Source organism: Pangasianodon hypophthalmus, chromosome 20 (genome assembly GCF_027358585.1).
Source record: "Pangasianodon hypophthalmus isolate fPanHyp1 chromosome 20, fPanHyp1.pri, whole genome shotgun sequence".
Lineage (NCBI taxonomy): Eukaryota > Metazoa > Chordata > Actinopteri > Siluriformes > Pangasiidae > Pangasianodon > Pangasianodon hypophthalmus.
In genome coordinates, this window is record NC_069729.1 from 21,517,370 (window position 1) to 21,538,782 (window position 21,413).

Consider the following 21,413-nt stretch of genomic DNA (forward strand, 5'->3'; position numbering starts at 1 on the left):
AAAGACTGCAAACTGCAAAGACTGCTCGGTGAACATATGAAGAGGAGGAACTACAGAATCTTCTTACAGCACATGTAACCTGATAAAACATAAAACTTAAACGTAAAACTCAGCACGAGGAGTTCATCGCTAGGAGCACACACTAGCTAGGAAGCAAATGAGAAAAACTGTGTACAGACGATGCTATGTGAGCGAGAAGAACAGCTCTTAGCCTGTGTGTTGTTCTTGATGATCATGATTCATGACGAGGGATTCTGACAATAAAAAGTTGTTAAAATAAACTCTTGCTGTCGCTATAGCTGAATAAAATGCTGAAGCATGTAAATGTGTGTAAATATTTATATAAATAAAACTCTCAGCAGGACCTGATGCACAGCGGGAGAGCAACGTGCTGCAAAATTACCACTTCCTGTTTTCTCTCTAATTAATGAGGAGCTCAGAAACAGATTATTCGGGTCAGTGACCTCCAGCACGATGCAAATACGACATGTCTGTCTCATGCCCTGTGTTTAACGTGATAAAATTAGAGAGTTTAAATTATTTTATGACATCAAACACATCACACATGGACATTTCTCACTAGAGTGTAACGTGAAGTGAAAAATATTCAGCTTCAAAACTAACAAACAAATAAAATAACACACATTTATAGAGTGACAGGCATCTCGGGGTCAAAGGGGGCGGAGCTTAAGTTAAATTCGATCTTTTTGCATTGGAATAATCAAATTACCAGATATCAGATATCTTAGTAAAAGGTTTTGTCTTTAGTGTGTGTGTGTGTGTGTGTGTGTGTGCATCCATCTGGTTTCTAACATCAGGTTAAATGACACCATTAAAGCGATGATGTCATCCTGATCAATTACGAAGCAAAACTCTCACAGCGACTGCAGAACACCAGAGAGCAAAATCTCGCCGTTACAAACCAAACCACATCAAATCAGGCCATAAAATAACGATGTGATGTCATCAGGATCGATAGCGATTAAATTCACCAGAAATGCCACGTTACCAACACACGATTATATGCGTAAAAGATAAATATCTTATAGATTTATTTAAAAAAAAAATATTTAAATCCCTTTATACTTTGTTTTTATTACAGCTACTTTAATCTTTTTTTAACCATAAAAGGTTTTTTTTATTTATTTATTTATTTTACTGTCAGAAATCACTAATTAATAAAATAATTTAATATATTATTTAATTTCCATTTTATTTCAGTTATTGCTTTTAATTGCAGTAATTTATTTTTTTATTACAGGATAACTTAAAATAAAAATCAAAAATACATTAACTATTGACAATTCCAACATCATGTTGAACGACACCCTAAAAACGATGATTAATTTTAATTACTGATTAATTTTCATTAAAATGTAAAGTTACATTACGAATAGCCAACGTCTTTGATTAATTAATAAAATCATAATCATTTATTTTATATTCTTATTCATTTATTTATTTTATATTCTTATTGTAGCATTTGATTTTTGTAGTTATTTTTCATTAGAACAGAACCTTATACATGTTAAAATATATATTATTATAACAAAACTTCTTTTGTTTTACAGTCAGGAATCCCGGCCTCACGTCGAACTACACACTAAAAAAAACGATGATGTCATCGATCAGCGTGAGTTCAAATGCCCCGCTGCAGCCATTTTGCTCTCCTCATTGCGCCTGAGAGATGAAACTCGGCTTTAAAACGATTATTGTGCATAACAGGAGCGTAATAAACATCATCCTAATGAGATAATGTGGACAAAGAGATCAATACACTCTGCTTACTGTGGAATTATGGGTAATAATGTTTTTTTCCTGAGAGTGAAATCAGATCTCACTGCTAAAGTGCTTTTCTAAAATCAATACGCTGAAACGCAGGAGGAGGAGGACGAGGAGGAGGAGGAGGAGGAGGAGGACGAGGAGGAGGAGGAGGAGATCTTCCTCGACATCTGAGCCTCATATTTTAATCGGTTTTATTCCGAGACGCAGAACACAAAAGAAAGCGTTTCCTTTTTCACTCGCGTTTAATCTGTCGGTTAATCTCGGGTTTATATTCGTATTTTTTTTTACTCCTTTTTATTCATTTCATTTCGTTTCACTACAAGCCATATTTATGTATTTATTTAAATTCAACGTTCTTGCGAGACGCTATATAAATAATAGATAATATAATAAAGTTTACTGTTGTTATGTAAAATAATTATAATAACATAAACACTCTGATTATTGCAGCCATAAATCACTTTATTTACAGTTTAATTAACAAACACAATGACTGATGATATTAAAGAATCTAATTATTCTATAGCAACACACACACACACACACACACACACACAGCGTCAGCAGTAAAGTCCAATTTAAAGGCAACAATCCTGAGTGACAGACTCAAGGGGGCGGAGCTTAAGCTAAATTTGAATCAGCCAATCACAAATTATAACCAATGACATCACGACTAGTCTTTGTTTTCACATTAACAGTCACATTAGCAACATTTGCAGGCTACGTAAATGCAACGGTGCACCAACATTAGCTAGCATTAACTTAGCTAACATCAACGTTGCATCTCTAAAAGTTGCTATCTGACGTTACATAACCAGCAATCCAGCTAACTGTAGCTAAACTAAAGACGTGTTTGTCACATGAGCAGGTTTGTGATTGGCTGATGAAATCTCACCTAAGCTCCGCCTTTCATGTGGAAAAACCAGGAAGTATAACGCTAACAAGGGTGTGCTAAACATAACGTTATTACTCATGTTTTCATTACACTCTTGGGTTCTTGGGTTGTTCCTCTGAGTAAACCCCGGGGTTCTATGTAGAGCTTTACAACAGAGTGGAGTTTATTGAATGACCCAGTGAAGAAGCCAGTGAAGAACCCACTGAAGAATCCATGGAAGGACCCACTGGAGAACCCAGTGAATAACCAATTAAAGAGCGTACTAAAGGAACCATTGAGGAACAAATTAAAGAACCCAATGAAGGACCAATTGAAGAACTTTCTAGAGAACCCATTGAAGATCACTTTGAAAAATCCATTAAAGAACCACGACTGAAGAACTTATTGAAGAACCCAATGAAGAAGAATCCAAAGGGAACCATTGAGGAACAAATTAAAGAACCAATTAAAGAACCCAATGAAGGACCAATTGAAGAACTTATTAGACAACCCAATGAAGAATCTATTTAAAGACCCACTGAAGAACTTATTGAAGAACCCAATGAAGAAGAACCCATTCCTCTCACAGTGTAGTATAAACAGGATCTGTGTGTGTGTGTTTGTGTGTGTGTGTGGAACATTAAAGCGTTTGAGCTGTAGGATGTCGTTGTAAAGAGACGGTGTGTGTGCAGTGTGCAGTGTGTCACGCATCACCTCGATTAGAACCTCGCCTCCACACTCGCAGGTTCTGTGTGCTGGTGGAGGAACCGGACGGAGCAAAGAACGATGAGTCACGGTGTGTTTTTCTCCTGACAGCAGCTCCTGATTACAGGGTTATAAAACACTCACTTCCTCCAGCACTGTCACTGTCACGACACTAAACACACACACACACACACACACTCACACACACACACACACACATTTCCTAAATAAAACACAGGGTTTATAACATTCACACACAGGAAAAGTGTTTGTATTAAATGCAGTGGTAGCGTTAGTGTTAGCATCCTGACTGATACTGATACTGATACTGAGCAGTGATGTGTTCAGCCTGAGTGTGTGTTTATTACGCTCTAACAACACACCACAGACGTCATGTCACGTCTCGTCTCGTCTCGTCACGTCACGTCACGTCACGTCACGTCGCATCACGTCACGTCACGTCACGTACTCAGAGCTCACGCTCAGTGTTGTACTCGTGTTCCAGATTAAAGTGTCACACTCAGAGTAGAGCTCAGCACTCAGTGACAACAAGAAACATGCGCTTTAGCTCAAGATCAGAATCCGGCGTAACTGGGACACGCCCCTGTTCTAGACAAACTCCGCCCCCAGGTCTGTGACTCTTAACACTGAAATTACACACTTCAGTATTCAGACGTAACTACAGATTTTCAGCAGTTACCTGCGAGTTACACACCTGGGGGCGGGGCTTGTCTAGAACAGGGGCGTGTCTCAGTTACGCTGGATTCTGATCTTGAGCTAAAGCGCATGTTTCTCGCGTGATTTCGGCTCGAGTGAGGAGCAGCGTTAAGTCCAGCGCCACCTGGTGACAGTTTGATGGAACTACAATAACCACGCTGAAATTTATTCTTTAGCTGTAAATACACTCACACACACTGTTTAAGGTCAATATTAAACACACAAATCACACATACATATTCATTAGTGAATAATATCTTCACACTGTAACATCAGAGGAGACGCGTGTTAATCAGAGACACGGCTTATCTCAAGGAGAGAATATTTTACGGATAAAGTGATGAATGAAGTTAAAGTTTCTCTGTAAGCGTAGCAGACGAGCGCTAGGTCAGATTATCCTTCACAACAGAGCATCGAATTAACACCAACACTGACTTTATTTTATTAATTCAACAAATCAACACAGAGAATTAAAATGATGCTAAAATCTCATACATCTCACACACACATTACGATTTCCTCGCCTCGATTTAGTGTCGCGTAGCTTCATTAAGATGTTGTGCATGAAAAGATGTCCGCACACACACACACACGCACACACACACACTCACACACACACACAGAGAGTGAGAGAAAGAGAGAAGTTGCTCTTAAAAAATGTAAATTTGGTTTAAGGATAAAAATGGTGTCGTGTTTTTACAGCTAATGTGTGTGTGTGTGTGTGTGTGTGTGTAGGAGGAAAAAGCAGGTCAGCAACAACAACATGTCTGTAGGAGTGAGACAGTTCTGTGTGTGTGTGTGTGTGTATGAGTCACCAACCGAGTCTTTATATAACTTCATCTCTTTACACTTCTCGTCTCACACACTGGAAGGGTTTTTCAGGTCATTATAATTAAACGCTGCAAAATATTTAGATTCTCGTTCGTGTTAAAATATTTTTTAGCTTTAGTTTTTAAATTCTACGTGATGATGCTGAAAGAAAAACGTTCTCTTATTTCTGGATATTTTGTCTCCATAACATTATCTGACTGATGCTGAGACTGATGCTGAATAAATTCTGTGTGTTTTTGTGTTTAAATTGTGTGTGTTTGTGTGTATTTAAATTTGATGTGTATTTAAATTGTGTGTGTGTGTGTGTGTGTGTGTGTGTGTGTGAGACTACTGGCGGTACAGAGCCTCAGTATGAGTGGCATATATATGTGTGTGTGTGTGTGTGTGTGTGTGTGAGACTACTGGCGGTACAGAGCCTCAGTATGAGTGGCATATATATGTGTGTGTGTGTGTGTGTGTGTGTGTGATAGAGAGAGCATATAAAACAGTGAATGACTCACGCACCTCGTGTCATGGCCGTGCCAGTCCGTGACCCTTCTTCATTCATTTCCAGTCTCAGCCAATCACGACGCATCGTCCATTCCACATCACAGCCACGCCCCCCTCCTTTTTTCTCTTCATTGGTTTGGACCAATCAGAGTCCACTACATCCACGACACGTGTCTGACTGATCTGATGAGGGATAAATTCAGAGATGTGAATTTGGGACATCAAATTCTGTCAAAGAACAGTTCCGTAGTGTTCAGTAGTCACATGACCACATGCGAGTCACATGATTGGCTCTCTGCTTGACTGTTAAATTAAGACATGAGCGTGTATCAGAGACATTACGTAAAACCGGAGCTGCTCACGACCCAAAATTCCTACTGAGTTGAATCAGAGCCGAATCAGAGCTGAATCAGAGTCAAATCAGAGTCAATTCAGAGTCAATTCAGAGTTGAATCAGAGTCAAATCAGTCAAATCAGAGTCGAATCAGAGTCGAATCAGAGACAATTCAGAGTTGAATCAGTCAAATCAGAGTCAAATCAGACTCGAATCAGAGATGAATCAGTGTCGAATCAGAGTCAAATCAGAGTCGAATCAGAGTTAAATCAGAGTCAATTCAGAGTCAATTCAGAGTTGATTCAAAGTCACATCAGAGTCACTTCAGAGTCAAATAGCTTTCTCAATGCAATCATAGAGTTAGTTTGGAATCAAACCGAGATCTCGCTCAGATGTACACAAGGTGGGTTTTTTGGTCCATACCCTCGTGTGATTAGTGCGTTCACACCTCAAACGAGCCGGACGGAACACGAAAACACAGCAGGGTTCGATTCACGCGGATTAAACACTGCACATGTGAAAATGCCCTATAAGTGTTTTTTTTTTATTTTACTTCTAAAATAAAATAATCCTGAAATAAAATAATCCTGAAATGTCCCTCAGTAAATCTCTGAAATGCAATATTGTCATGCACTGAATCTCACTAGTTTCTTAATTTTAAATGTCTTAATTTTTCTGGTCCTGAAATAAGCTCCGCCCCCAAGCAGAAGCAGAGCTGATCAGCAACTTCTGTTTAAAAGGAAATGTAAGAGGCACATGTAGCATCAGTAGAGGAGGTGGAGTCAGTCAGAGGAAAGGAGAAGGTTTATCATTGGCTTCGCTGAACATTTTATTTACAAACTTCTTTAAAACACACAGTAAGCTTGCTAACGTAGCAGGCTAATGAATTTATGCTAGCAAGTTATATTCATTCATTCATCTTCAGGAAGATCTTTGTCCTGGTCTGGGTTGTGGATCTGGAGTCACTCCTTCACACCAAAGGGCAATTTAGTGAATGGAAATGAATGAATGAATAAATGAAATGAAAGCTACATACACTGCAGGTTAGGTCGCGTTATGCTAACTAGCTGAAGTTTATTCAACTAAGGCTGTATTTAGAGTTAATATTAGTATTATCATTTTAGTCTTGTTTATTTTCATTTTAAATTTATTTTCATCATAAAGTGTCTCTTGCTTTTATGTTACAATTTACAGCAAAGAAAAAAAACTATTTCCCTTTTCAGTCGGTATTTTCTATCTCTTATTTTTTTCAGGTTTAAAGGTGAGTGTTTGTGTTTAAAGCCGTTGGTCTAGATGCTCGTGTAAAACTCCGTCTCAGACTCAGACTCATAATCTGAATGTGAAGCTCACTGAAGCAGCTGCGTAACCCGACTCTGAATACCAGGAACTTTCCTCACGTAAATACTGCCGTAACGGTTAGACTCGCCTCGCCTCGCCGTGCTGAACGCTGGTGATACTGCGTCCACTTTAAACACTGTGTGAGAGCTGAAATTAATCCAGGTGCTGATGATTGACTGAACGGGTTTATGTTTATGTTTATGTTTATGTTTTCTGTCACAGGGAGTCAAGTATGATGTAATAAATATAATTATTATAAATGACTATAATGCATTTATTTAATTCCTGATAGTTTGGGTTCCTGATCATCCGTAATTAAATCTGTGATTGGAAAAAGAAATTTTAATGGAAGTGTTTATAGAGCAGTTTGAGGAACCCGGAGCTTTTTATCGTCATTATTACGTGTTACAAATAAAGAGAAATTTAAAGTGTAAATTTCCTGTAAAGATCTGAATCATCTTACACAGAATGAGATTGGAGAAGAGAGGACTGTTCAGGGATTTCCCAACGCCAGCGCGATAATAAATGTGAAATTGAAACCTCTGCACCAGGATTGAGATCATCACCACCAGCTGAACTCCCTCAGTGGTGCCGCCACACGTGCACGAATACACACTGAACCTGCAGTATCTCATCAATTTACTACTGATCGGAAATAACTACGTTCTGCTCACGTCGTCAATCCGGGAATCAGCTCGTGCAGAAAACACACACGTTTTTTTAAAGCGATAGAACTTTGTCGTTTTTGGTCACAGTGACACTAATTCATCCGGCGAGTTACGAGTTCTAACCAACACGCCGCCGATCTCAACTCACGACCAATCATCTCTTTTACGAGGAGAGATCTGTAAAGTTAACGTGTCCTAACCTCCGACTTTACTGTAAAATAAACAATAATAAACACTGCTTTTAGTTTAAAGTCAGAAATGATTAAATATTAGGAACAGTACAGAAATATTCCCGATTATAATCATGTGACTGTTACATTTTCATGAAGCTGCTGGTTGCTGTTTAATAAATCAGGGCCTCTGTGTGAGAACGTTCTGGAGCGTCTGTACAGGAGACAAATGGAGAAGAGAAACGACACTTCTGGAAGGAAAAGTGGGCGGAGTCACCGGTCAGCGTTATTCCGGAATAAATATCAACAAAATGTGAATAAAGTTTCTGTCGATTTATTCCTTTATTATTCTTTTATCTTTCCATCTCACTAAACCACAAAGATTCAGATTTCATTCAGGAAATAAAATTAAAATAATCTCTTTCTCTCCCTCTCTCTCTTTCTTTCTCTCCCTCTCTCTCTCTCTCTCTCTCTCTCTCTCCCTGTCTCTCTCTCTTTCTCTCTCCTTCTTTCTTTCTTTCTTTCTCTCCCTCTCTCTCTTTCTTTCTCTCCCTCTCTCCCTGTCTCTCTCCCTCTCTCTCTCTCTCCCTCACTCTCTCTCTCTCTGTCTCTCTCTCACTCCCTCTCTCTCCCTCTCTCTCCCTCTCTCTGTCTCTCTCTCCCTCTGTCTCTCTCTCTCTGTCTCTCTCTCACTCCCCCTCTCTCTCTCTGTCTCTCTCTCACTCCCCCTCTCTCTCTCCCTCTCTCTCTCTGTCTCTCCCTCTCTCCCTCTCTCTCTCTCTCTCTCTCTCTGTCTCTCTCTGTCTCTCTCTCTCTCTCTCTCTGTCTCTCTCCCCATCTCCCTCTCTGTCTCTCTCTCTCTCTGTCTCTCTCTCTCTCTCCCTCTCTCTCTGTCTCTCTCCCCATCTCCCTCTCTGTCTCTCTCTCTCTCTGTCTCTCTCCCTCTCCCTCTCTCTCTCTGTCTCTCTCTCTCTCTGTCTCTCTCTCTCTCTCCCTCTCTCTCTGTCTCTCTCTCTCCCTGTCTCTCTCCCCCTCTCTCTCTCTCTCTGTCTCTCTCTCTCTCTCTCTCTCTGAGGGATTATGAATGTGCTGCTGCTGCACAAACCGGTCTGATCCAGTTCACTCTTATCTACTTCCTGCCTGAAGCCTGGTCATGTGACTTGGTCATGTGACCCTGCAGCAGCAGCAGTGTCCCATTCATACAGAGATGATAAATGGAGCATGAACGAGTGATTCCTCCTGCACTCATTTTTCTGTCTCTCACTCTTTTCCTGAATAATGCTTTAGTAAGAGGAGTTCAAATCATTCTGACTGACACACACACACACTCACATCACACACACATCTCACACACATCACACACACACACATCACGCACACAACACACACACACTCACATCGCACACACATCTCACACACATCTCACACACACACACACACATCACACACATCACGCACACATCACACACACATCTCACATCGCACACACATCTCACACACCACACACATCACTCAAATCTCACACACACACACACACACACATCACACATACATCTCACACACACATCTCACACACACACACCACACATACATCTCACACACACATCGCACATCACACACACACACACATCACACACACACACACAATCATACATCATCACACACACACACACAATCATACATCATCACACACACACAAGCTCTAATCCGTGATTATTTACAGTAACAGTAACGCGAGTGTGAGCTGCGTATCAGAGTCTCGAGTCACATCTTCATCTCCTCATTCATTACATTTATTTAAACCTGTCACTGTAATTAGTATAGATGTTACCATGGCAACCGCCGCCTGTTTGTCACTAACATTAGGTACATTAGCTATCTAGTTAGCTTAGCGTGCTGCAGTTACTCCCAGTAAAGTGTGTAGTGAATTGTGTAACAGTGTGTGTGATCGCACGCGTCTCTGCGTCAGTTATACGATGAAGATCCTCTAACGATAGACCTGCGATTACAGAACACCACTACGTTCTGCTCACGTCATCCATCAAGATATGTGTGTGTGTGTGTGTGTGAGATGTGTGATGTGAAATGTGTGTGTGTGCTTGCGTGTGTGTGTCTCTGTCTCTCTCTCTCTCAAACACACACACGCAAACACACACAGACATCACAGAAGTGTGTATATGTGTGTGTGTGTATATATATGAGTGTATATCTGTGTGAGGTGTGTGTGAGCTGTGTGTGTGTGATGGAGGTGTGTGTGATGGAGGTGTGTGTGTGTGTATATATATGTGTGTGTATATCTGTGTGAGGTGTGTGTGTGTGTGTGTGTGTGTGTGTGTATATATATGTGTGTGTATATCTGTGTGAGGTGTGTGTGTGTGTGTGTGTGTGTGTGTGTATATATATGTGTGTGTATATCTGTGTGAGGTGTGTGTGTGTGTGTGTGTGTGTGTGTGTGATGGAGGAACAGCGTCTCCTCCTGGCTCAGTTTCCTCGTCACGCTGCACTTCCTCTCCCCGTCTCCTGAACCACACTTTACTGCATCAGATTTACTGCGTAAATGGAAATAAACTCAATAATAAGATTAAAATTCTTCTGTCCCAAATCATCAGACTCTATAAACCTAATGAGGCTGTGATTTAATGATTTAAAAAAAATAAAAACACTGAGTGATGAAATGGAAAGTAATTCATTTAAGACTCAAATTAATAATTTTATAATTATATCATATTTGTGTAGCAGTTTTGTGATGATATTTTCTGCTTACACAAAGATTATTATTATTATTATTATTATTATTATTATTATTATGCTCTTACTGTTGCTCCGCTGCAGTTTTGTGTTTCGCTTCACGCTCTTTTTGTGTTGAAGAAAGGCTTTTATTTCCCACAATCCATCCCTACTTCCTCTTCCGGTTGTCTCGCGCTACGTGTAGCAGGTATCAAATTCACGTCTTCGCTTTTTTGGTTAGAATCTAATGTAATCTTTTGTCTGTATTAAATATTTGTGCGGTTTTATACTTTGTGTTGATGCTGTAATATTCTCCGGACATGACTGTAAATAAATTGAGGCGGTTTTATTGCGCGATTTTGGTGAAAAAAGCTGAAGTTTAGCAGGTTAGCGGTGTAGAAACAGCGGGCTGCATTCACTGGCGCTGCAATTTACTGTTTAAAAGCTGGAGATGAAAATATACACAAATTATTCTGTACTGTATAAAACTCAAACAGTGTAAATAACAAGATTTATCCTAATGTGCTTGTGTTATATAGTTATAGTCCCTTGTACATGTAGCAAACATGCTAATGGTCATCAGATTGAGGAGAAAAAGAATAAGTAATTATAATTAATTGTAATTCTTGAATGATGCACGTGCTGTTTCTGAATCTTATTTATATTTATAACAGTATTTTAGTGTAATAAAATGTTTTCTATTTCTCTGTTTACAGACAGCGTGAATAAAAATGGCAAAGTCTAAGAACCACACCACACACAACCAGTGTGAGTATCTCACACACACACACACACACACACACAGCTGTAATAAATGTGAAATAGTGAATAATGTTATTTTGTGGTGTTTCTTCTGTTCAGCTCGCAAGTGGCACAGAAACGGCATTAAGAAGCCTCGCTCTCATCGCTACGAGTCTCTGAAGGGGGTGAGTTTGTGTCCGATTTTTACTTTAAAATGCAGAAATCTGTATTTTGTTAAAACAAAAAAGCTTAAAGCAGTATTATATACATCTAAAACATTATCACAGCTTTGTGTGTGTGTTTTAAATTAGTGTAAAGAAAAAAATACACTTACGACTCTAAATAAAACACCACAGACCGGATCTAAACAACGTCCTGAATCAGACACGGGGATAATCAGACTGTCTGATAACAAACCTACTCTGTTATCAGATGTCTCAGCCTCAGGAGGCTCTACCCACACACACACACACACACACATACATACATACATACACACATTGTATCTGATATCTTTTGTCCACTTTTCTGGCCAGAAGCTTCAGAATCTCAGCAGTTTCACACTCTGAGTCTGAATCAGAGCGAAAATCTCCTCGTAAAGCTGTTTTCGTTCGTCGGTCAGAAAAATACAGCGACGGAAAAAAGTTAAATAAAACTTTAAACTTTCACCAAGTGCGAGTAGAAATCATACGAATCAGCCGAGCGGAGCGGAGATCACGGAGCGAGCGCTGAGTAAATCATTAGATAATTATATAAGTAACGAGTTTAAAACAGTTTGTGTCGCTTCCAGAGTTTTTCTGCAAATCTGCAGAACACGCGACGTTTCCTGCAGCGCTGCAGAAAATGTGTTTAAAACGCACTTCAATGCTGATCGGCTCGCCGCGGTTCCGTACGCCAGGTTCTGGAGGGGGGCACAAACTTTTGAACACCGCGCCACAGGGAGATTTTCGGACTGAACGTTTACAGAAGCTTTAAAAGTGATTTAGTGATCTTCTTATTTTTCAGTCAGTCGAGAATAAACATGATAATCTTTCATGTCAGATGAAAAGTCTGTGATTGGTCGGTTGTGATGTCAATCAAATCTCCTCGTGTGAGTAGGCGGGGCTTTCATAACGTCATTCCCGGTTTCTAAACGCGGAAAACATTCAGTTCGACCTGCAGGAAAGTGTCGTGTGTTGTAGAAAATATTAAATAGAAAATGAAGTTTTATTTAATCGTATAGTGAATTACAGCTTTTTCACCGAACGACTAAACAGATCAATATTCGCATTTTAATGAGGATTTTTAAAATTAAGTTTTGTTAAATTACTGTAAGTTTGAGAACGAACGAGGGGGAGAGACGTTCTTCATTTCCTTACGGCTGTTTCTCTGAGATTTAACATTATTTAAGATTATTTAAAAACATGAAGCAGGAGATAGCTACTCTAACGCTCCTTTTTTTTTTTTTTTTTTTTTTTTTAAGTTTGGAAATCGTTTAGTGAAAATAAAGATTCAGATTTGCCTAAAACTTTTCTGTAGACTTTAGAACTTCTACAAACGCGAACAAAACAATTTAACTGTTTCATTCCCCGCACTCCATCTGTGCATGCACACACACACACGCGCGCACACACACACACACACCACACACACTGTGGTGTTAAATTAACCATCGTTTCCTGAAGTGAAGCCGAAAACACGTGATTAAAGTTTAACTCTGAGAGATCGGGGACGTGGCCAGCGGTGTGTTAAACATCACCAGGAATTTTCACACTGATGTTTTTTCCGTCTCTCTGCAGGTGGATCCCAAGTTTCTGAGAAACATGCGCTTTGCCAAGAAACACAACAAGAAAGGGTTGAAGCAGCTCGCCAAGCAGCAAGCAACGAAATAAACAGATGCTGAACGATTTGTCTGTACAGATGTTGTTTATACCATCCACAATAAAACTTTAGAAAGTGGAGCACGAATCTCATTTACTCTTTGACGCACACACACACGCACACACACACACACACACACACACACACCTGCCTGGTGTAGTGTAGGCCATGGTGATGATCATTCAGCGTGTCCCAAAAGTCTTCATACATACAGGAAATTAACACTTTTTAACAAAATGTCTACCAAAATGTTTCATATTTACTGTGTGTGTGTTTATTATATTTTTTTCAGTAGCCTTTAAGAATGCTTTTGATAAAAGAAGAACGTACTGAAATCACTCTCATGGCTGGATCAGGAATCTGCTGCAAGGTTGCGATGGACTTTAACAGGGAACGTGGAGAGCGAATCGCACTGTCGAGAGACGAGTCCGTGTGTTTACAAAGAAATGTAGAGGATGGTTTATAAATACAATTACATTTTACTAAAAAGTGTTAATTTCCTCCCGTATGGAGACGTTTGGGACTCACTGTGTGTGTGTGTGTGTGTGTGTATAGATATTATCACAACACACAGTCCTGAGGTATCACCAGTATTGATATCTTTTTTTTTTTTTTTTTTTTTTTTTTTTTTAATTTTTATAAAAATATTTCAGCATTTTTTAAATAATTATAAACTCAAAGCAGCTGCTTTGATAAATGTTTCGTACTGAATCTTTAAAAAGTGTAACATTTATTTAAAATACTTTACATGAAAAAGTATAAAAAAATGTATTTAAATTTATTTTTGGAGTATTTCAGGTTTTTTCCTCCCCTTTTATTCCCTTATTTCACTTGCACTTACTCAGAAACACCTTTATGTTGCGTGTCGTAAGAATGTCCTCAGTGTAATATATTCTTGTCGCGTTGCCCAGCCCCCAGTGAAGTTTCCTCTCGTGATCACGGCCTCCTGTAAGATCCTGATGAAGATAAATGGTTATAAGTGCAGCTTCATGTTTCTCGATGGCCCACGTCCCAAATCACCACACGAGTGCACCATCTGCTAACCTTTCCTGTGGTCGTGGTGTTGTGTAGAGCGGTGTGGAGGTTCGGCTCTAAACTGAGATTAATGTTCATTAAAGTAGAATCTGATCAGGAAGTGCAGTTTAAACCTCACGGTGCTTCAGTCAGAACGTCTCAAATCCTCACTAAAGCTAGAAATCCTTATTCTGTGTGAAACGAATCGGGTAAGATTCAGTCATGACCCGAGAAACATCGTTAGAGAATCAAACTCAAAATGTGAAAGCGTCTATTCCAGCTCTTCAGACACACGCGAGTCGACTGGAGCAGCGACGCATCACGACGACGCTGCGATGTTCTGAAGTCTCTTCTCATTCAGAGTTCTAGAAAGACGTAAACTGATAACTGCACTGAGAGAAGAACCACAGCTCAGAGTCAAACTCGTTAACATTCATTTCCCTCGTTAGTCGGAGTCAGGAGCATTAACACAGTTGTTCAACATGTTGTAGTTATTATTAGATCAGATGCAGCTGAAGTCCGAAACCCGTCTCCAGTGTCAGCGCTTTGTAACAGTCAGAGGTGAAGCTGTAACTTTAAGATTTCTGACGTCTTCAGGACAGAGGAGTTTACGCTTCTTTGCGGTTTCTACGTTTCTGCATTTTTTTGTCTTATTAACTTGAGAGAGAAAAAAGAGAATCTGCTGAGGGAATGACTTTATAGCTGCTATAATGAAATTGAAAACAGGAACTTACCTGTTTCTCCAACATTAAATGTAACTATAACTGGATAAAAAGTATGAGGTGTTCTTGAATAAATAAAAAAATCATAATCGTTAGGAAATTGTTGTGGTGTAAGAGGAATAAAACACTCACTGTTACAGTTTCGCTTCAGGCTGCGTTACACCACCACGCCGTGGATTATTTTCCTCTAACAGCGCAGCCCGTAATGTTTATTCTATACTTTATAGAGGTAGAGTAAGAAGTTATGATTTGTAGCATTTGTGTATTTTTAACAATAACAATAGTTTGATAATGGTTAATAATTAATAATAATAATAATAATAATCAAGAGTCCAAATACCATGTGCAAAATATTTCTCTTGTACATTCAGTCTTTTAGTTTTTATAATCAGAGCTTTATTTTCCCAGAAGCTGCAGATGAACAGGAATTATTTAAAATCAGACTTCACGTGAACACTAAAGCCACGGTTCCGCTGCAGAACAGTCACCGTGTTGTGGTTCATTCGACTCCCTTCATGAACTCCAGAAACTCTGAAATAAAATAAACACAGTTAGCTTTAGTTCGTTAGCTGAGGTCATGATAAATGATGAAACTGTTTCATTACCGTCATAATCGATCCTCCCGTCATTGTTCTTATCTCCATCCTTCATCAGTTCCTCCACGTCGTCTTCAGTGATCGTCTCTCCTGTAGCTTTCAGCATCTCACGCAGTTCCTCTATATCGATATATCCATCTCCGTTTCTGTACACACACACACACACACACACACACACACACACACACACACACACACACAGCTGATTGATTACAGCATGATAAATAATTCAGCATCGTGATTTCTGAATTAAATTAAGACTCACCTGTCGAACATCCTGAACAGATCTGCCAGCTCTTCCTCTGATTTCGCTTTGCTGTCGTCCTTCATACATCTGACCATCATCACCAAAAACTCGTCAAAGTCCACAGTGCCGCTGCCTGCAGTACATAAACATTCTTTTAGTAAAAAAATCCAACAAAGATCAACATTTTAAGAAATTCCTCAGTAATACTTTTCAGAAAAAGGACAGGAATGAAGATGTGAAGTTACTGAACTGAGGTTTGTGATTTTTTTTACCGTCTTCGTCGACTTCGTCGATCATCTCCTGCAGCTCCTCAGGCGTGGGGTTCTGCCCCAACATCCTCATCACTTTCCCCAGCTCTTTAGTGCTGATACAGCCGTCTTCTGCGTCCTGAACAAACACCTCGAACGCAGCCTTAAACTCTGCAGAACACACACCAGTGTGTCTCTGATCGACACCAATACTAACCTTTATTTTATTACTTTTAATCACTTTTAATGTTAATTGATTGATTGATTGATTATTCATTCATTCAGTTCTTTTTTTTTTTTGTAGTGTGTGGATGGATGTCTCCTGAAATCCTTCAATAAATATATCTGTAAATAAATTCATTTTTAAAAATACATTTATTTATGACTGTATTGAAAGGCATTTATGTATTTAATAATAAATATATTTTAATTTGGCTCTCTGTCCTAATTCTATCCTGCTGTGTAAATATCCTGCAGTCTCATATTCTCTAAAGTCATGTTTATTACATTATTATGTTTATTTATTTTATTATAAATGTTTATTTCAAACATTCTATCTCCCACCCCCAACACACACACACACACACACACACACTGAGGGTTTCTATATAACTGTATTAGTAATAATAATAACAATATTCCAGGTGCAGTGGTGTGAAAAGTAAAGTGGTGGTGTGAGACAGCGAGACTCGACAGCGAGACTCGACAGCGAGACTCGACAGCGAGACTCGACAGCGAGACTCGACAGCGAGACTCGACAGCGAGACTCGACAGCGAGACTCGACGCTGCTCAGCAGTGAACACTAGCGCAGGCTCAGGGAGATAAAAATAGGCCGAGTTATTAAGTGTGATTTGTAACTCTTTCATTTTAATTATAGGAATTATTTTTAGGAATGATGGACAAACAGAGGCACATGTTCGGGTTCATGAGGTCAAACCTCACTCGGGTCAGCGCTGGAACAACGTGAAGTAACTCTTTCTCTGAATTTTTTAAACGATTTATAAATATAAAGAGTAATTTTACTGAATAAAATTAATAAAATTAATATCAGCAATATTTCAATGTTCACTCACTAACAAGTTGTGTAATAACGGAGTCAAATAATACTTAATAATAAAACATAAAATAAATATAAAATAAATATAAAACATGGTACAGTTTAGAATTTGTCTCAGTTCTACTTGATGTGAGTAAAGTGAAAGTATATTAATAATTTAATATTTACACCACAGCACTGCTGAGTTCTGCACTCTGATTGGTCAGAAGGTGTTGATTAGTTTTCTATAGCAGCAGCTCTGACAGTAGCGCAGGTTTATATTAATGCTCTCGCTCTAATACGTTATCGTTTCTATAGCAACAGCTCATTTACAGGGACGTGTACAGCGACGCTCTGTAATCACTGATGCAGTGAATGTGTGCAGTCGTAGATGTGGTGAAGTTTTATTAAAGTAAGGAGACGTTTATGTAACATGTATGGAAGGAGTCTCCAGTGTCAGCGCTTTGTAACAGTCAGAGGTAAAGCTGGAACTGTAAGTTTTCCGACGTCTTCAGGACAGAGGAGTTTACGCTTCTTTGCGGTTTCTCAGTAACATGCGGAACAAGCTGCGTTTTTTCGTCTTATTAACGTGAAGTGAGAGAATAAAGAGAGGCTGGTGAGAGAACGAGTGTTTATAGCTGCTATAACGTAAGTGACAACAGGAAACTCACGTACCTTAAATGTAACTACAGACGGATAAAAAGTATGGCGTCTGTTCTTTAATAAATAAAAACTGTAATTGTTGGTAAATTGCTGTGGTGTAAGAGGAATAAAACACTTGGGAACATGCTGTTGTAGGAAAATGATTAACTTCGGGTGGTGACAGTAACTCCGCTTCAGATCAGGTCTTCGCCTCGTCATGGATTATTTTCCTACAACAGCACGACCCCAAGTGTTTTATTCCTTACACCAGTAACGAGTGTTCAGTAACAGCTCATTACACGTCTCCCTCTGCGAGACAGAATTATCATCAGCTGTTCGATCGTCATGATGGAATTTATACACACACACACACACACACACACACACACACACTCACCACTTTTCTGTTCTTCAGTGAGCTGCTCCACCTGCACACAGAGACTCTGCAGTTAGTGTAATATAGAAATAAATACAGTATATAAACTACATCATCAGTTTATAAGGGATGAATTTATATCAGTGTTTATAATGGAGATATAAATGATATAAAGCTAAAAGACTTTACATTATTTCTGTAAAATGACAATATTTAACACATAAGTTAACATTCTGTCATCTGGATTACACCAGTTATTCCCCCACTGACTGTACACTGTAAACTCTATAATTATTTACTCATTTTATTCGATTTAACTCTATTTTCTGTTTCGTTTAGGTCAGTGCTGTTGCTCTCGTGTTGTTCTGTTTATCTCCGAGTCTCACAGCATCAGTAACATCAACAACGTCACTAACACTTTTATTCACTTCTGTTCACTGTTTTTCACAAAAAAATTATAAACCAAATAAGCGGAATGTTTATATATATCTTCTTTTTAAACTCATTTTTTTTAAATTCATGGACATGCTGTTAAGCAACATGCTGTTATTTAATTTATGCTAATTTATGCTGATTTTACTCATGATCTGAATAAACCAATATTAATATACGTATATCTCACTAATATTTAAACAAACAATTTAAATACATATTTACTTATTAATGCTGAAGTTTATGGTTTGTTCATGTCAATTCTTTTATGGGAAACTTTTAATGGAAAAGATTACCTACAGTATATATTTATATTTTTTGTTATGTATTGTGTAGAGATCTTGAATTAAAACACTGAACATCTCTAACTTAAGGCACTGATGTGCTTGTTATTGTAAAGTTATATAATCTTGTTCAAATTAACAGAAATATAATTTTCTAACAAATTTCATATATCCACTGGACAGTTTCTAGTCCTCAGGACCCTGAGTGTATTCAGTGACATTACAGCTTATAAATATTCATATGATGATGTAATAGTGCGCTGGTTCTTACCGCTGCTTTATAGATGTCGTCCATGGTGAGACACTCGTCCTCTCTTCCTGACAGTTTGGAGAATTTTCGAAGCCCAGCTCTCAGATTTATAGTCCAGTCTGTTCTCTCCCCAGACGTTTATATGAATCGTTTATGAACAACTGCCTCGACAGTAATGACGCCTTATTTAGCGAGGGTCGAGTCCGTGTTCCACTGCTGTAGGAGACGCGCCCTCGTGCACTTCCCCTCGGCGCGATGCTGAGGGCCGCTGATTTACTCTATCAGTTAATGATCGAGTCGTTAGTTAGGGCCGACGTTCAGCTCGGGAGTTACACGACACACACACCAGCTCACACTGATCACAGCACACACACGTTATTACACAGATCAAAAGCATTTCTATAAATCAAATTTATTTTTAAATTATCTTTTTGTTCCTCGGTAATATTCAGCGTACGATCACAGCCTTGATTTTTAATAAACACATAAATAATGACAGCATTGTTCAGAAGGGATTCGTTTTTCAGTGTTCCAGACCTTTCTGTGTTCAGTAATGAGTCAGTGTACTCACGTGTGTGTGTGTGTGTTCAGTAGTGTAGTGGGAGGACGCAGTGTGTGTGTTCAGTAGTGTAGTGGGAGGACGCAGTGTGTGTGTTCAGTAGTGTAGTGGGAGGACACAGTGTGTGTGTGTTCAGTAGTGTAGTGGGAGGACACAGTGTGTGTGTGTTCAGTAGTGTAGTGGGAGTAGTGTAGTGGGAGGACGCGGTGTGTGTGTTCAGTAGTGTAGTGGGAGGACGTGTGTGTGTGTGTGTTCAGTAGTGTAGTGGGAGGACGTGTGTGTGTGTGTGTGTTCAGTAGTGTAGTGGGAAGACACAGTGTGTGTGTGTTCAGTAGTGTAGTGGGAGGACGTAGTGTGTGTGTGTGTGTGTTCAGTAGTGTAGTGGGAGGACGCAGTGTGTGTGTGTGTGTGTGTGTGTGTGTTCAGTAGTGTAGTGGGAGGACGCAGTGTGTGTGTGTGTGTGTGTGTTCAGTAGTGTAGTGGGAGGACGTAGTGTGTGTGTGTGTTCAGTAGTGTAGTGGGAGGACGCAGTGTGTGTGTGTGTGTGTGTGTGTGTGTTCAGTAGTGTAGTGGGAGGACGCAGTGTGTGTGTGTGTGTGTGTTCAGTAGTGTAGTGGGAGGACGTGTGTGTGTGTGTGTGTGTGTTCAGTAGTGTAGTGGGAAGACGCAGTGTGTGTGTGTGTTCAGTAGTGTAGTGGGAGGACGTGTGTGTGTGTGTGTGTTCAGTAGTGTAGTGGGAGGACGCAGTGTGTGTGCGTGTGTGTGTGTGTGTGTGTGTGTGTTCAGTAGTGTAGTGGGAGGATGCAGTGTGTGTGTGTGTTCAGTAGTGTAGTGGGAGGACGCAGTGTGTGTGTGTGTTCAGTAGTGTAGTGGGAGGATGCAGTGTGTTCAGTAGTGTAGTGGGAGGACGCAGTGTGTGTGTGTGTGTGTGTGTGTGTTCAGTAGTGTAGTGGGAGGACGCAGTGTGTGTGTGTGTGTGTGTGTGTGTGTGTGTGTTCAGTAGTGTAGTGAGAGGACGCAGGTGTGACTACTTATCACACCTCGAGCGCCACCACGCTCCCTCCGATCCTCTAGCACTGCTCGACTGATCCCTCCATCTCTCAGGGTACAAGGAAGACCTGCATCGAGACTCTTCTCTGTTCTGGCACCAAGGTGGTGGAATGAACTTCCCCTAGACGTCCGAACAGCTGAGTCACTGGCAGTCTTCAAACGACGTCTAAAGACCTACATCTTCATAAAATACTTAAATTATCACGTTCACAAAAAAAAAAAAAAAAAAAAAACCTCCCCAACAGAGTTTTGGACTGATGGTATTCCTAGTTTGTGACCTTGTGAGTCAGTATCAGAATGTATTTTTGATAGACTTCAAAGCTCTATTGTAAGTCACTCTGGATAAGAGCTTCTGCCAAATGCCGTAAATGTAAATGTAAATGTGTGTGTTCAGTAGTGTAGTGGGAGGATGCAGTGTGTGTGTGTGTGTGTGTTCAGTAGTGTAGTGGGAGGACGCAGTGTGTGTGTGTGTTCAGTAGTGTAGTGGGAGGACGCAGTGTGTGTGTGTGTATGTGTGTGTGTGTACAGTAGTGTAGTGGGAGGATGCAGTGTGTGTGTGTGTGTGTGTTCAGTAGTGTAGTGGGAGGACGCAGTGTGTGTGTGTGTGTGTGTTCAGTAGTGTAGTGGGAGGACGTGTGTGTGTGTGTGTGTGTGTTCAGTAGTGTAGTGGGAGGACGTGTGTGTGTGTGTGTGTTCAGTAGTGTAGTGGGAGGACGT

At 39.8% G+C, this 21,413-nt stretch overlaps 3 protein-coding genes across 4 annotated transcripts in view; 2 read left to right on the top strand and 1 right to left on the bottom strand.

Annotated features, from left to right (window-relative positions):
- poc1a (POC1 centriolar protein A) overlaps positions 1-21,413 on the top strand; it is a 256,921-nt gene that overhangs the window by 88,248 nt on the left and 147,260 nt on the right. The gene's annotated exons all lie outside the window — the stretch shown is intronic.
- Positions 10,754-13,319, top strand: rpl29 (ribosomal protein L29). 2 transcript variants are annotated; one of them, XM_026932551.3, is made up of 4 exons: positions 10,754-10,846; positions 11,355-11,406; positions 11,500-11,564; positions 13,158-13,319. In XM_026932551.3, the coding sequence occupies exons 2-4, from the start codon at positions 11,370-11,372 to the stop codon at positions 13,248-13,250; spliced, it is 195 nt and encodes a 64-aa protein (XP_026788352.1). In that variant the 5' UTR covers positions 10,754-10,846; positions 11,355-11,369; the 3' UTR covers positions 13,251-13,319. The 2 variants fall into 2 exon arrangements, with proteins under 2 accessions (XP_026788352.1, XP_026788354.1); XM_026932553.2 differs by having other exon boundaries at positions 10,795-10,874.
- On the bottom strand, positions 15,360-19,786 carry LOC113538013 (troponin C, slow skeletal and cardiac muscles). Its single transcript, XM_026932814.3, has 6 exons — positions 19,109-19,786; positions 18,143-18,173; positions 16,091-16,237; positions 15,837-15,951; positions 15,581-15,717; positions 15,360-15,506 (listed from the first exon to the last, which is right to left on the bottom strand). Exons 1-6 carry the CDS (start codon positions 19,130-19,132, stop codon positions 15,475-15,477), a joined length of 486 nt encoding a protein of 161 aa, XP_026788615.3. The 5' UTR covers positions 19,133-19,786; the 3' UTR covers positions 15,360-15,474.

What these genes read in the sequence shown, in the direction of transcription:
- LOC113538013 (XM_026932814.3), bottom strand. Translation starts at nt 19,132, where the DNA reads ATGGACGACATCTATAAAGCAGCG. An exon ending in CGACGAAGTCGACGAAGACG is followed by an intron (nt 15,952 to 16,090) that starts GTAAAAAAAATC and finishes TATGTACTGCAG; the next exon opens with GCAGCGGCACTGTGGACTTT. An exon ending in CTGTTCAGGATGTTCGACAG is followed by an intron (nt 15,718 to 15,836) that starts GTGAGTCTTAAT and finishes GTGTGTGTACAG; the next exon opens with AAACGGAGATGGATATATCG.
- rpl29 (XM_026932551.3), top strand. Translation starts at nt 11,370, where the DNA reads ATGGCAAAGTCTAAGAACCACACCACACACAACCAGT. An exon ending in CCACACCACACACAACCAGT is followed by an intron (nt 11,407 to 11,499) that starts GTGAGTATCTCA and finishes TCTTCTGTTCAG; the next exon opens with CTCGCAAGTGGCACAGAAAC. An exon ending in GCTACGAGTCTCTGAAGGGG is followed by an intron (nt 11,565 to 13,157) that starts GTGAGTTTGTGT and finishes GTCTCTCTGCAG; the next exon opens with GTGGATCCCAAGTTTCTGAG.